The 15,662-nt window shown below is 45.7% G+C and overlaps 2 protein-coding genes across 2 annotated transcripts; one reads left to right on the forward strand and one right to left on the reverse strand.

Moving 5' to 3' along the window:
- The first annotated feature begins 2,130 nt into the window (after window positions 1-2,130).
- Window positions 2,131-5,922, forward strand: tmem170a (transmembrane protein 170A). Its single transcript, XM_069719623.1, has 3 exons — window positions 2,131-2,381; window positions 3,812-3,982; window positions 4,499-5,922. Exons 1-3 carry the CDS (start codon window positions 2,267-2,269, stop codon window positions 4,627-4,629), a joined length of 417 nt encoding a protein of 138 aa, XP_069575724.1. The 5' UTR covers window positions 2,131-2,266; the 3' UTR covers window positions 4,630-5,922.
- Window positions 5,923-10,492: 4,570 nt separating this feature from the next.
- Window positions 10,493-11,724, reverse strand: cox8b (cytochrome c oxidase subunit 8B). Its single transcript, XM_069719627.1, has 2 exons — window positions 11,482-11,724; window positions 10,493-10,756 (listed from the first exon to the last, which is right to left on the reverse strand). The coding sequence occupies exons 1-2, from the start codon at window positions 11,587-11,589 to the stop codon at window positions 10,661-10,663; spliced, it is 204 nt and encodes a 67-aa protein (XP_069575728.1). The 5' UTR covers window positions 11,590-11,724; the 3' UTR covers window positions 10,493-10,660.
- Between the last annotated feature and the right edge of the window lie 3,938 nt (window positions 11,725-15,662).

Consider the following 15,662-nt stretch of genomic DNA (forward strand, 5'->3'; position numbering starts at 1 on the left):
AAAATCTTAAGTGCTTTTCAGACAGCTGCAGGTTGGTTTTTTTATTATTATTTTTTTCTTTAACTGCATTCACTTCTAAAGAATTCCATTGCAGGCTGAAGATGCTTCTTCACGGTGTGCAAAATTTTATTTCCAGTGGTGACTGGACTGAGAATTAAAGAGATGTTCAAGACAAACCACACACAGGAGCATGAAATAAAATGATGAGAAATGAATTGAGCGCGTGTTAACCTTTGCCAGATCAGCCGGGCCTCAAACAGGCGCACCGACGAGGGGGATTTACTTACTTTAATACATTTATGTCTGAAGGTTGAAATGGTTTCGACTGCTGACAAAGTGCCAACATGAGGTCAGACTGTTCAGAGTTGGTGGTGAATTGGAGGTACTGATGCAAAAAAAACAACAACAAAAAAGCATTGTGACATCACAGAATGCACAAAAACAAAAGAGTGTTTCAGTCCACCACCGTTTCTTTAAAGGTTTTACCTTCGTGAGGTGTAAGGACTTGAAAACAGGCTTTTAGCTTCTGCTGTTGTCTCCACCAGCTCCTCAGAAAGATGTCTGACTCCTGAGCTGCCAGGTGCTTCATTTTTCTTTTTAAACATGAATAAATCACCAACTTTAACAACGGGGTCATCTGTTGGTCTCCACAGCAAAAAGGTACTTTAGTTCATCGCGGTGTCCTGGTGACGCTGATGTTGCATTGAGCTCTAAACAGACTGGTATTTCTTGTAGCTGAGTTTGAATGATGATTCTGTATGTTCCTGTGTTTCCATGCAAACCTTTCCTTTTCCCTGGTTGAGATTCGGTTTCAGCCTTAAAGCTTGTGTTGTTTTTGTGCCTCAGTTCTCCGTAGCAGCGCTGGATAGTGAAGGAGCTGTTCACAGGCGATGGTGCACATGAACCATCTCCGTTCACTTACTCATGCTTGATGGGTGTCAGGATGCTGATGGACGGTGAATCAGCGGCTGGTAAAATCTTCTTCTCCGTCGAGGCTCTTTGAAAACCAGCAATCTTTTTTAGGAAATCTTGAAATGGAAAGAGGTGGACGATGGAGAAGTTGTGGGTTTTAATGGTTCGTGTAGTTCAAGAGCTTTTATGTCCAAACTGCTGCAGATTATTGATGTCAGAAAAATACCTGGGAAAGATCAACACTTCTTTTTTTTCTGTTATAAAATGTTCTTTAAAAATGATTTAAACTTAGCTGAAAGAAGTGGATTTAAGTGGTCAAAGCTCACTGACCTCATATTCCTACTCAACCAGCTGATTAGATGTCAGGGGTCAAAGGTCACTGACCTCACGCATGTCTCATTTTTGAATTTATAATTTGTTGGGGAAAAACACCAAATATCGTTGAACTTTTCCTGGTGAAGTGATTCTGTTTGTACCTTCAGGGGCACCGAGTGGTGACGCCAACAAAAACCTGTTATAAAAGTGTCAAAGCTTTACAAACAGTCTGTAGCTGAAATGAAAACATGATCTCCATCTTCTGTAAAAGAAATGCAAAATAAAAGTGTTCATATGCTTCTCAAACGAGACAATCCCAGAGTGCAGCCTTTCACAAGCGGAAGGAGGCTGAGTACTTCTGTATTTTGACAGGTACTAATGAGACCTTATCACAACACCACATTTCACACAAACCACTTCACTTCCGGTTTGTCCGTCACCCGCACGTGGTCAGTTTTGATGATGATGATGTTGAAGATGCTGGAAGACGACTTATATTTATATATACTTATCTTTGATCGAGCAAGTTTTATCTTGAAAACTTGTGATGCTTTCATCAGAAGTTGACCGGTTTTTATTTTTATTTTTTGTATTATTTGTGCAGCCATAGCCGGCGTGTACAAATACGCCGTGAAGACCGTGATCTCCTTGGAGGCTCTGGTTTTCGGAGTCGGACAGTTGTTCTGTTTTTGTTTGTTTGTTTTTTTATTGCCTGACAGACTCATTTTAAAAAAATGCCTGAAGCTCTTTTTTCCATGTTATTTTTGCCTGACGGACTTTTTTATTTGTATTTTTTTTATTTGCTTTGCAGACTCCTTTTACTGTTATTTTAATTTGCCTCACAGACTTTAATTTGTTTACGTATTTATTTATGTTTTGCCTGACAGACTGCGCGCGGGGCGAAGTGCGCGCCGTGACGTCAGACCGAGTTGTGTTGACAGCTCGCGCACCGCCCGCCGGATGCCAGCTCGTCCTCCGGTAGCTCGACACGTCCGCCGGCCGCCGTCCCTCCCGCCGGCTCTCATGTCCAGCGTGAGACATGCAGGACAGGTACAACGAGATCGGGTTCGTCCAGCAAATACTCGGTTTGAATTTAGTGCCGAGGAAGAATGTCACGCACCGAATCAACGACACGTCACTCAGAGACTTCTCAGGTGGGCTAATGTTTGTAGCATGCTAGCTACTCGGCGAAGTGTCTGAGCTTCAGAAACGTGAACTGATGAACTGGTGAACTGATGAACTGGTGAGATGATGAACTGGTGAACTGTTGAACTGGTGAACTGATGAACTGGTGAACTGGTGAGATGATGAACTGGTGAACTGATGAACTGGTGAACTGGTGAGATGATGAACTGGTGAACTGATGAGCTGGTGAACTGGTGAGCTGGTGAACTGATGAACTGGTGAACTGATGAACTGGTGAACTGATGAGCTGGTGAACTGGTGAGCTGATGAACTGATGAACTGGTGAACTGATGAACTGGTGAACTGGTGAGCTGATGAACTGGTGAGCTGATGAACTGGTGAACTGTTGAACTGGTGAGCTGATGAACTGTTGAACTGGTGAGCTGATGAACTGGTGAACTGTTGAACTGGTGAACTGGTGAACTGATGAACTGGTGAACTGTTGAGACTCGGGGTCTTTTCGAAAGTTCTTTAAATGAACGAGTCGACATTAAAACGTGTTCCCGAGTCCCCGGACACCGTTTGAAGGCGTTAGCATAGGAAGGGGACGTAAGCCAGCTAACTTCCTGCTTCAGTCGGGCTTGTTGAAGCCTGAGGTGACCTGCTGCCTTGTTTCACAGGTGGATTAACTCAGCCTGTCAATCATCACGTCATGTCAATCATCATGTCTCTCAGGTTGGACGTCCTGCGAATGTTGGAGGAAGAAATTGTTTACAAAAAGTTAGGTTAGAGTTAGGTTAGAGTTGGGTTAGTGTTAGAGTTAGGTTAGAGTTAGGTTAGAGTTAAGTTAGAGTTAGGTTAGAGTTGGGTTAGTGTTAGAGTTAGGTTAGGGTTTGGTTAGGTTAGAGTTAGGTTAGGTTAGAGTTAGGTTAGTAGGTTAGGAGAGGTTAGGTTAGAGTTAGGTTAGGAGAGGTTAGAGTTAGGTTAGTAGGTTAGGAGAGGTTAGGTTAGAGTTAGGTTAGGAGAGGTTAGGTTAGAGTTAGGGTTAGGTTAGAGTTAGGTTAGGTTAGGTTAGGAGAGTTGAACAAGACCAACAGTTTACAGTAAGACAGCCTGAATAAATCATCCCCACTGTTGGCTGTCAATCATGAAGCCATCCTCCACTCTTCACGTTTCCTGAAGCGTCTCAGGCAGTGAGAGTGATGAGGAAGAGGAAGAGGATGAGAACTGAACTGTGATGAAGATTATGTTGATTTATGGTCCTGAGTTGTGTGAACGTCAGCTGGAGGGTTTCAGATGATGTCGATGCACCAACGAGCTGCAAACTAGTCCCAATAAACACCAGTCAGGATCCACGTCGTCTTCACTCACTTCGTTTGTCACTCGTACGTTTGTAAAACTTCAGAGTGTAAACTGAAGATGTCTGACGTCCTCCCTGTGTCCTCCCTGTGTCCTCCAGAGATGTGGTACGGCGTGTTCCTGTGGGCGGCCGTCTCCTCTCTGGTCTTCCACCTGCCGGCGGCCCTGCTGTCCCTCGCCACGCTGCGTCAGCACAGGATGGCCCGCTTCATGCCCCTCGCCATCGTCCTCATGGGCATCGTGGGACCGGTGTGTGGCGGCGTCCTCACGAGTAAGACCTGTGTGTGTGTGTGTGTGTGTGTGTGTGTGTGTGTGTGTGATCTGTAGGACCCGATCCTGATCCAAGTCATGTAATAAGTCTAATCTTTCATTAATTCATTCAACCTTTATTTCTAATCATTGACTATAATATCACTAAAGTGAAAGCAGACTCTCCCAGATCGGTCCTAACGTACGTAACAGGGAGCAGTCGGCGTATACGAGCACAATCTGAGACACACTTTCATTTAATGAGTATTTTACAACATAGAAAAGAAGTTAACTCGCCCTGAAGATGTTTTTAGCCTCATTATATCAATACTTTAGGAAATACAGCAACATATAATTATATTATATGATATGAGTTCAACTGGGAGAATCTGACTCCTGAAATTGATGCGACTGAAGATGGAGAAACACCCGACGGGCCCACAGCTCCGCTTCCTTCCTCACAGATGATCCCTGAAAAATACTCATTCAAAGAATAAGACGCAGTCTGACGCTGGTGTTGTTTTCTGACCCGTTTCAGGTGCAGCCATAGCCGGCGTGTACAAAGCCGCCGGGAAGACCATGATCTCCTTGGAGGCTCTTGTTTTCGGAGTCGGACAGTCGTTCTGCATCCTCATCATCTCCTTCCTCAGGATACTCGCCACCCTCTAGCGGCGCCGCGGCCCGCCCGCTCGGCCGGGCCGCGGCGCCGGACCCTGAGCTCAACGTTGGCACGAGACCAGAAGTCCCGGGACGCGTGTGAACCCCGTCCGGTCCGGGACACCGTGTCATTTTCCAGTGATGCGGCAGGACGGGTTTTAATCCAGCGACGTGCGAACTTGAAGGTGTTCTGCAGCACGTTTCGCCATCGGACGGCTCGACGCTGCAATCACATCACCGAGCAACCGCCCGATACGTAGAGCGTCGCCGAGGACGAGCCGCCGGCCCGGCAGCGCGTCCTCACTTTATTCCAGCGTGAAGTGAAAACTCTAAATAATCATTTAGTTCGTAGTTCTTCGTGTGTGACGTGAAGGCAGCAGGATGCTGTAGTGATCTGTTGCCAGGGGTTACGGTTCAACAGCAGGATGACATTAACCTCTCTCAGGGGCAGTGTGTGTGTGTGTGTGTGTGTGTGTGTGTGTGTGTGTGTGTGTGTGTGTGTGTGTGTGTGTGTGTGTGTGTGTGTGTGTGTGTGTGTGTGTGTGTGTGTGTGTGTGTGTGTCCATGCTGAGAGACAGAGCAGCAGGCGGGCTGATGTACTGTTAAACCTGTTCAAACAGGAACGTGATGGTTTATATGCAAGATTCTTGCTTTTTTTCTCTTGAGGCCTTAATTTCTATTTTCTACCTTCCAAAGTGGCGTTTTTCTCTTCAGGGCTGTTTCTTTAACTCTCTTGTCTCCGGCTGCTCTTTTTTTTTTTTTGTTCTTCCTCGTGTGTTTTTTGTTTTTGTTTTTTTTAATTCAGATTCATTCACTACTGACTGCTTATGTGTGTGTTTTTTGGGGTTGAATCCCACATTAGTTAGAAGCACGTATTTATTCCAGACAGATGCAGGTGTGGAGGGTTTGACGCTGGACATGTTGGCTCAGAAGCATCAGGGCGGTCCGATTGTAAACAAACCCCAGACCAGATGAACTCTTACTCTGTTTCTCTCTCTCTCTTTGAATGATTATGTTTTACAGGTTTGTCATTTTGTAACGATGAACTGATTTGTATATATTCCGAATTATTTCCAGGTCTTTGTAGCTTTTTGATCTCTATGACCAAATATGAATTGTTATTTTATTTTTCTGCACCACGTGTGCATACTACACACAGAGTTTTTAATGGGCTCGTTAAAATTACCACAGTCCTCAGTGACTGCTTCTAGTTGCTTTTGGTGGCTTTTTGGGGGGATTTGCATAGTGTATGCATTTATATGGGCATATACAGACAAACACTACAATAAAAAAAGAAAAGAAAAAGATGGCGCTTGCAAGTGACGCTGTTTTCTGTTTCTTTTATTTGCATCTCCGTGACGATGTGAACGAACATGGCGGTTTGACGGGAGTCTCCTCAGTTTGGTTTTCTTTTCATTTCATCCTTTCTTGCAGCTGCTTCTGTTAACACACTGAAATTCAGATAAACTCTTACAGACTATAAAGAGGGCTGGATGAACTGGCTGGAAGTACGGTGGCCCTGAGGGTCAAACGCAAACAACATTTCAACAGAATACAAAAAGATTTTTAACAAAAATGCAAAATTATTTCACAAAACACAAAAACATTTCAGAAAACTGTTGGTGAAATAATGTTGTGTTCTGTGAAATATTTTTGCGTTTGACCCTCAGGGCCACCGTACTAGAGGCCCTTTGTGCACACATGATCTGTGAGCCCCCCTCCCCCCTCTCCCCTCCCTCCACACACACACACTCAGTTCAAGTTTAAAATGCACTCTATTAGATTTGTATGAAGTGAAAAGGTTTAAAGTTCAGATCGGACTTTAATGTTTCACGTTACCAAACAAACATGCATTGAAACATGCGCACAGGAAGCTGCCGGTTCACCGTCGGGAATCCACCTGAACACAAAGACGACTTGTGTTCGAATAATCTCTGGAAGTACTTTGTATTTTAATCCTTGTGCAAGTTGTGCACAAAGACATTCCAGAAATGTTTTCCTATATTTGTAATGATGACGCCGACGGTGCCGAAGCCTCGACAGCGTTGTAGTTTTTCTGTGCAGATTCACAGCGAGGAACTGAAATGTCTTCAGTTCTTCATGTTCACTGAACACTTCAGCAGCTCCTCCTCAGTCCGGCAGGTCTGTTACATCTGAGACAACAGAATCAAACCAAGTCATGGCGAAGTGAAATTATAAAACCAGGGAGAGCCGTGTCTGAAACTAATGAGGTGATTTTTGAGCTTTTTTTTTGCCTGACAGACTTTTTTTTAAACATTTTTTTGCCTGACAAACTTCTTTTTGTTGTTTTAAATCAACTTTTAACTCTGTGGACTTTTTATCTGCTCACATGTTGACTGAAATCACATCCACAACAAATGAAACAGAGTCTCATCGACACTTCGGCTTTTATGCTGCACATTTTATAGAGTTTGTTTTATGTGATGTGTGTTCTCTGGTTCTGGTTCAGGAGGGTCCACATTCATAACTCCAGCTGGTACTGAAGATGTTGAATACGTCCCATATAACGTCATCCTCTGTGCTCATCGGCAGCTTGAAGACACTTTGTTTGAAGACACTTGGATTTTAAAAACCATCAACAAAATGTGAAGTATGTTATAATTTTAGAAGGTAGAAAACCTTGTGTTGTGATATAAGTCTTATAACTCTTATATGACTTATTAATTACATATATTTCCCAGATGATTGTCTTTACATCAGAGACCCAGATGGGGTCATAGTTCACATGCTAATGTTCTAAGAGCTACTTAAAGAAGGAGGATAAAACTGGATTGAAAATGTTAAGGACGCTGAAATAAAATAAAATACCTGAAGAAAGCAGCCACACAAACCTGTCAGTCATCCACACGTCAAACCGGTGATTTATTTTTACAAGGTCACCTTGAGGTCACCACCAGATCTAACTAAACTTTATCAAACAGGAAAGTTTAATATTAAAATCGGAGATGTTTTTCTGCAGTAGATCTGCTCCTGACGGTTGTGATGTTCAGGTTTTGTATCACTGGAGGATGCAGCCGTGCTCCTGTTGAACTGTCCTGCATTATTACGATCAAAGCAGCTCAGGAGCACCACAAACTACAACCTCTGAACTAGGATGTAGTTCTTAGTTCATGTATTTGCTTCAGATATCTATAATAATTCTTACTTTCTATCCCATAATTTCAATTTACTTTTGTCATTCCTTGTACTTCAGCTGTTTCCATTCTCCCTCTGTAGACGTGAGCTTCCATTCAGGCCGAACAAACAGACAGTTTTATTTTGAAAGGACAGAAACTCCCTGATGTTCAGCTGAGAGGAGCTGATGTGTACAAACTGCAACAAGTCATCTGACTTCATCGTTGGAGCTCCAGATGTAGAAATGACTGGATTTCTTTCGTGGCCTGACTGGGTCTCATTTTCAAACGGATCCAAAAGGTAAATTAACGGTTCATATTTTTTATGAAATAAATTGTTTCAACTACCATCTTCTGCTGTGTCTTCATGTCTTTTATGTGATCTGCAACACGACGGTTTAATCAGACTGTTCATGGACAGAAAGTAGTTCCTGTGAAAACGGTGTGTTTGCTTGGTGAGTGAGACGACATGTTCAACAGCAACTTTTTATTTGTTGAAAAAGAGAAGAACTATAAGGAGCACTTGAAGTCATGTTGGGGTTTGATCGCCCCTCTGCTCTCAGTGCTCCTCAGGTTCAGTGTGTTGGAGTGTGAAGGAGCAGTGAGGCCTCTGTCAGGCTCCACCTGCTGCTGCTCATCAACTCCTGGAACCGCTGAATTTCATCCCACTAATCACCTCCAGCAGTAAATCACCTCCTGGTCTCAGATCCCTCCTTCATCCACGTCGTACCACGACTCAGACCTCCTGCTGCCTTCAAGTCTTTACCTGAATCTCGCCTTCATTCCAGTTTCCTGTCCGTTCCACGTTGACTCCAGTCGGAGCCCTGAGATCTCCTCCCGTTCCCTGAGATCTCCTCCCGTCCCGAGATCTCCTCCCGTTCCCCGAGATCTCCTCCCGTTCCCCGAGATCTCCTCCCGTCCCGAGATCTCCTCCCGTCCCCTGAGATCTCCTCCCGTTCCCCGAGATCTCCTCCCATCCCCTGAGATCTCCTCCCGTTCCCTGAGATCTCCTCCCGTCCCGAGATCTCCTCCCGTCCCCCGAGATCTCCTCCCGTTCCCCGAGATCTCCTCCCGTCCCGAGATCTCCTCCTGTCCCCTGAGATCTCCTCCCGTTCCCCGAGATCTCCTCCCGTTCCCCGAGATCTCCTCCCGTCCCGAGATCTCCTCCCGTCCCCCGAGATCTCCTCCCGTTCCCCGAGATCTCCTCCCGTTCCCCGAGATCTCCTCCCGTCCCGAGATCTCCTCCCGTCCCCTGAGATCTCCTCCCGTTCCCCGAGATCTCCTCCCATCCCCCGAGATCTCCTCCCGTTCTCCTGCAGACGTCTCCTCGCTGTAACTCTGCTCAAATCAGAAACAGGGTTACCGTTGTTGTGGGTCGGGACGGCCCGCCTTCCAAAGTCAAGTCCACGCAAGTTAAATCATTTAGTTTTACAGAAATGTGAACACTGTGTGTCTGAAGTTCAAATCAAACAAAAAGCCCTGAAGACTTTCGTGTCTCCTGTGAGGTTCTGTGGTTCCTCTCACAACAGGTTCTGGTTTTGGACCTTTTCATCAGAACAGCAGAAGATGTCACTCTGGTATTTATAATCCTCCATCTTTGATTAGTTCAAAGGTGAAAGGTTCAAAATAGGATGTAATATTAAAATACACTCATCATCATCATCATTTATGTATTTTTGGTGTTGTGAACATAATGGAAGGATAACAAAGTACATTATGATTATTTTACAGTTTTAATGGAAAATATTGGTAAATTAAAGTGTCTCAAAAGATGTAAATGTATTTAACTTCTTCTGTGGGACACAGTGCTGAGTCATCGGCTCCACAGGTTCAAGATGTGCACTCGGCACCAGCTGGTGGCCAGGTGTCACGCTTCAGCAGCATTTTCACCCCTCGTCCTGCGTCCCACATGTTGAGACGATGGACGGACGCTTTTCTAAAATCTGGAAATGCAGCTACGCAACAAAGACGTTACCACGGAAACCCAAAGATGATTGAGACAGGTCAGGGAACAGCAGTTGGAATAACTTCACCACACTGTGCGGCACTCGTACCCCCACACAGGTCTGCAGACCGTGGGAGTAAACAAGCACCACATAACACCAAAATAAATAACCTTTAATCTGCATAAGTATAACGTTTTTATGCTCCGAGTTGGATAGGCGTGAACATTTCAGACGACCTCTCAGCATTGGTAACACGTCTCACACAAACGTACTTTGTCCCACATTGGGTTTGTTTAAATCTGGTCACCCTGCGTAAGACGGGACACTTAATATACTGAAATAATTGATTGACATGTAAGGAGACGCCTCCGATGGGGCGATCAGGCACATAACAAACATACCGGTAGCTGTGGTCAATAATGTGTTTTTAAAGGCCTGTGGAGACCACAATGAGAAGTTATGGATAAAAAGGGAGATTCTTGGGGGATATTTTCAGAGTCGGTTTCCATGGAGACCAGTGCTCTGTTCCAAAATGGCATACTTGTGTGTACTCTGAGTACTTCAGTGTGTTCACACTGATGTACAGAAACACCAGAACACTACCAGTACCAGGACGAAGCACTCAAAATGCTCCAAAGAAGAAGTGAGAAACTCGGGCCACTTTCCAACCTAAACGGTCGCCATCTTGGCTCCGTAGAGGAAGGGGGCGGGGCCACGACGCAAAGAATTCATTAAAAACACGTCTTATTGCAGCCTTTTTTTAGTCATCAAACACCTCATACAAAGATCCCAGTCTTTATATCATACATGTATTTATTGGTGAGAGGTCAACAAGAACGCAAGCAGAAAACTGATATTTGGTATCATCGGGACGGACGACGGCGAGAGGAAGAGGAGCCGTCCGGTCCGCATCTTCATCTGGGCCGGAGCGACGCTCTCGTCTTCCTCTTTCCTCTTCTTCTTCTACGCCTTTTTCTTGTAGTCCTCCAGATGAACTAGTACCCAGCCCGAAGGACCCAGGATGGCCGCGAACAGGGCGGTCATAGCGATGGCCTGCTCCTGCAGGGACACACGGCCACAAAAGAGAAATCGTCTTTATCTGACGCACCTGGTTGATGTCAGGAGGACGACAGAGACGCTGGTAAACACAGGTGAATATAGTGCGGGAGCTTGTGTACACTTCAACACAAAGCTGCTCCAGTCAAATGTAATCTGAGATGTTAAAAGTTAATAATCAAACCGTGTTGGAATATTTCCTGAATCCTCCCTGTGACTGGGTAAACAACACTGATTTCAGTCCTGTCTTTCAGTATTTAATTTGTCCCCCTGTCTGACCTGTCCACCGTCAAGGTCGAACGCATGGCACGAGCGCGCGTCTCTGCGGCGACGTCACCGTATCAAACTTACACAGGGACACTTTAATGTCAAACCTCCACTGTTTCCACTGAGACAAAGGTTCTGGATGGCTCAGCTGCAGGTTATCAGCACATTCCTGGGTCCAGTCTGCTGCTGTGCACGCGCTCCCAGCTCGGAGGACTACGTGTTGGATTAAGGCTGAATCATGGCGAGATACTGACGCACTTCCACAAAGTGATTGGATATATTCACAAGTCCTGATATAATGAGGAAGCGCAGGAATAAAAGGCAAGCCAATCAGCACTTGTTTTAAATCATGAATAGATATTTCTCAGAGGGAGAGCTAATTTGACGCAGGTGGAAGGAAAGTGCGCAAACAAAACTTAATGACCGGGTGGGGCAGGGCGGCGGAGCCCCAGTGAACTCACCCCTGCAGAGACATTGTGTTTGGCGGGTTTAGACGTCAGATTGGCGGCGGAGAGCAGCTGAGTCCTCAGAGCGCTCCTGAGGAGCCGGGAGGCGGCGGGCAGAGACATGGCGACGGTTCGGTCCACAAACAAGGCTCCTGAGCAGGTTCTGTCTGATTGTGACTGCCTCACTTTCAGTTCTGCACGACGTGCCACGCGGATTGTGTGCGTAAGTGTGTGTGTGCGTGCGTGCGGAAGTGTGTGCGTGTGTGTGTGGGCGGGTGTGGGAGGGAGTGAGCGAGTCGCGGACAGTGTCGGAATTTAATTGGCCGTCCCACCTCGGATATGTGACACTGACCGAGGCGCGCGCCCCGAGTCCTCACGTCACCCTCCGTCTGATAAGGTCCGAGGGGCGGCCGCGACGCTTCAGAGCTGCGCAGCAAACTGCGTCACGGATGGACTGCTATTTATTTTTACATACTTAGTTCACTTCGACCTAAGTTCTGTGTTGATGACGACAGTTTGAATCTTTGAGGAAACTTTTTCATGGTGAGGCAACAGTTGTGTTTTGTTTGAAATTTCAAGGCAATAAAGGATTTTGAATTTGACTTTGAACTTGATCCCCATGTTTAATACGTTTTTCCACATTCACATGTCAATTTAACTCTAAATGTCTGTATTTATGTCTGTTTCTGTGTATGTATGGTACATAAAGAACAAGTTGCAACCGGAGTCCAGTTCCTTGTGCAGTATGTGTAAACATACCCGCCCTACAGACTCCTGCACCATGAACACATGACAGGGGAACTTCACACATGTTCATGTCCTCAGATGTCCCACATCTTGAACAACCAACATGTTAATACATTTCTGGATTATTTATATTTATGCCAGACAGTGTCATTATGTTTTCAGAACACCTTCTGAAAGGAATTTCTTCAAACTTGACACAAAAGTTAATTTGGCCTTAAAAAGGAATGAACTAGAGTTTGGTGGTCAAAGGTCAAAGTTCAAGGTCAGTGTCGCCTCACATTTACCCATGCTCCAAAATGCGACATCTCAGAAACGCCTGGAGGGAATCTCTTCAAAATTGGCCCAAATGCTCACTCGGACCTAACGATGAATTTGTAGATTTTGAAAGTTCAAGGTCACTGTAACCTCACATCAGTTTCCCATTGTGAACATGACATCTCAGCAACGCCTTGAGGAAAATCGCAAACATTCACTTGATTTCAAATTTGAAGTGATTCAAATTTGGTGATCAGAGGTCAAGTCAAAGTGATCTCTCATCCATCCTATCAGTCCGTCCCATTGCTGTGAATGCGATGTCTATCTATATCAGATCCTGAGTGTGACACTAATCTAAACTGTGATGAATGTACAGATCTTCTGAATCTGTAGCACCTTTGCAACAACATCCAGATTTGAAGCATTATCTTCTGTCATGGCAACAACCTTTTGTTCTGTCAGAATCACATTTATTAAAAAAAATTCCCTCAAAGTGTTCACTCCAGACATTATGAGTGTGGATAAACATGGAGGGAGACGGACAGCTGACTGGTTGGTGAAGGCAGACAACAGCGAAATGGTGATTCTAATTTGCAACTTCTATATTTTTTTTTTTTTCTTATTTTGTGTGTTTTATCTGCTCTTATGCATTTTATTTCTTTTCCATTTTTCTAAATGTTAATTTATATCTGTTTTAATGTAAAACACCATGTCATTTTCTTGCTGTAAAGAACTTTGAGCTGCATTTCTTGCATGAAAGGTGCAATACAAATAAAGATTATTATTATTATCATCATTATTATTATCTGTCCTGAATAAATGGTCTTGTAGGGAACTACTGAACCAACCTAGGCTAACTGCACTTACTGTTAGTCTGGAAGGTTACAGCAAGTGCAAACTCGAGTGGCTGCAGTGATTAAGTGAAATGAGGAAGTCAGACGAGTACAAAGAGTGACAAAGTCCATGTAGAGACTACATGGATAAAAAAAAAAACACGGGACTTTCACCCAGGAGACACTGTTTGTGTCCCAGTCATGTGCCATGTGAAACAAGTCAACGTTGACTAAGTATTAAGTATTAAGATTAAGTATTCAATGATGTTTTATTTATAATTTTCCAAATTCTAACCAAGTAGTTCTGGTGTCAAAACCTAACCACACCGTAACGTTACCAATGTGTTTGTTATTTTTTTCTGTGATGATGAAGGTCTGATACACCTGTGGCTGGTACTGTTCACTGGGTATCATTAACAGGCTCCTGAACCGACCAGTAGGCCCCCTACCGGCCCACGGGAGGAACTGCATGTTCATCAGTCTGACAACAGTGACACTGGCTGGGCAGAATATAACTCCAGCTTTAATGTGAGCTGCATCTGCTGAAGTGTTGAAAATAACGTGATGTTACAGAGTCGTCCACTAGGTGGCGGTGTGCAGCTTTAAGTTGTTCACGATGCTCCTTTAAAAGAAGCGAAGAAGAAGGCAGCGGCTTCCTGCTGCTCCCAGGATGTGTTGACATCAGCCCGTCTGTCTGTCGGCTTCAGCGGACCGTCGTTGAGGAGCAGGTAAGTCTGAACTCTGAACTCTGAACTCTGAGCAAGGGAACGTGTTCGCAGGGGTCATGACGTCATGCAGGTAGTGGACAGAAAACGTCTCGTGAGCACCAGCTCGCGCTCCAGTACAACTGGGAGACACGTGTCCTCACCGCTTGACGTCCCTCCCGCTCTTCGTCACGTTGTTCCGTCTCAGGTGACTCATTTCGGACTCTACCTGCCCGCAGCACACGTTTGGGTTCATTACCTGGACTACCGGCGGAGACCTCGGCTCCGTGCCGGCCCTGTGTTAGCTTTAACGGGCCGAGTCCCCCGTTTGTCCCCCCGTTTGTCCCCCTCTGGTTGACACACGAGTCGGTGCCGTGGCCGCAGTGTGAGCTGGGTAACGAAGACCCCAGACGGGTCTCCAGACGAACTGTGGTGTTTGTGTTTGACTGGACGTCCTCGGGGCCTCCGGGTCACCAACGACTTTGGGACTTCTGTTAGTTTTTTTCTCGCGTGAAAGGTTCGTTCAGGTCCGACAACCGGAGAAGAACCGAGCAAGAACCGGAGAAGAACCGAGCAAGAACCGGACAAGAACCGAACCGGACACGAACCGGACACGAACCGAGCAAGAACCGGACACGAACCGAGCAAGAACCGAGCAAGAACCGGACACGAACCGAGCAAGAACCGGACACGAACCGGACACGAACCGAGCAAGAACCGGAGAAGAACCGGAGGAGCCTTTCAGATGAGAAAATCCCCAAAGAAGTCCGGGTTCATCCGGACCGGACTTTGGTCTTTTCTCGCTGTAACCGTCAGTCGTTGTTGACACGCGTCAGAGCGCGTGCGTGCGTCAGAGCGCGTGCGTGCGTCAGAGCGCGTGCGTGCGTCAGAGCGCGTGCGTGCGTCAGAGCGCGTGCGTGCGTCAGAGCGCGTGCGTGCGTCAGAGCGCGTGCGTGCGTCAGAGCGCGTGCCGCACCGCTGCTTTTCTCCACGTTGGCGCCTGCAGCGACCTTTTGAGTGTTTTCCTGTTTGCGTTCAGGGCAGGTCGCTCTACCTCTCACTTCCTTCATCTTCATCTTCATCACTCCTGATCAATGCGAGTTTACGGTCTAAACTCAGGTTCTTGTAAAAAGTCAGTGAACTTTTTTTTGAAATGTAATTTTTTGTCTTTATTATGCAGATTTGAAATGAGCTCTGCTCTAATGTCCAGTCACCACACACCTCCATCTGGTGGTGGTTCAGCTGTCAGCATTTTAAAAGCTGACCTTGCGATCTGTCCCTTCAGGACAACTTGAAGAAGTCCCTCTGGGTCTGTTCAATACATCCTGCTGCGGTTTCCCTCGTGGCTGCTTTCATCTTTACCTGTTGAGTCCTGTTGTACTGTTTGTTATTTCTGTGTTGTTTCATGCAGCTCTGTTGAAAATGGGAACTGCACCAGTTCCCACTTGCAAAGACACTTTGGTGATGTTTGGTGCTGCAAGGTCCCTCTTGATTCATGACGATGACGTGCAGCGTGGTTTAGTTTGAGTCTCTTTATACATGCTTCCTCTCGGTCCCACTGCATGCAGACATCCTGTCAGCCAGAAATCAGAAGTCACTGTTCACTAAAACCAGGAGAAGAGTTCACGTCACTTTGATGCTTTTAACTTTGTTCTGA

The sequence above is a fragment of the Brachyistius frenatus genome, unplaced genomic scaffold, assembly GCF_029030835.1.
Source record: "Brachyistius frenatus isolate BFR_SWC_R1_liver_20210118 unplaced genomic scaffold, ASM2903083v1 Contig_219, whole genome shotgun sequence".
In the NCBI taxonomy this organism is placed as follows: Eukaryota; Metazoa; Chordata; class Actinopteri; family Embiotocidae; genus Brachyistius; species Brachyistius frenatus.

Bases quoted from the DNA above. Each gene is read 5' to 3' on its own strand.
- tmem170a (XM_069719623.1), top strand. From the start codon at position 2,267: ATGCAGGACAGGTACAACGAGATCGGGTTCGTCCAGCAAATACTCGGT. The intron at 2,382-3,811 runs GTGGGCTAATGT...TGTGTCCTCCAG, and splicing joins GTCACTCAGAGACTTCTCAG to AGATGTGGTACGGCGTGTTC. The intron at 3,983-4,498 runs GTAAGACCTGTG...GACCCGTTTCAG, and splicing joins GTGTGGCGGCGTCCTCACGA to GTGCAGCCATAGCCGGCGTG.
- cox8b (XM_069719627.1), bottom strand. From the start codon at position 11,589: ATGTCTCTGCCCGCCGCCTCCCGGCTCCTCAGGAGCGCTCTGAGGACT. The intron at 10,757-11,481 runs GTGAGTTCACTG...GTGTCCCTGCAG, and splicing joins AACACAATGTCTCTGCAGGG to GAGCAGGCCATCGCTATGAC.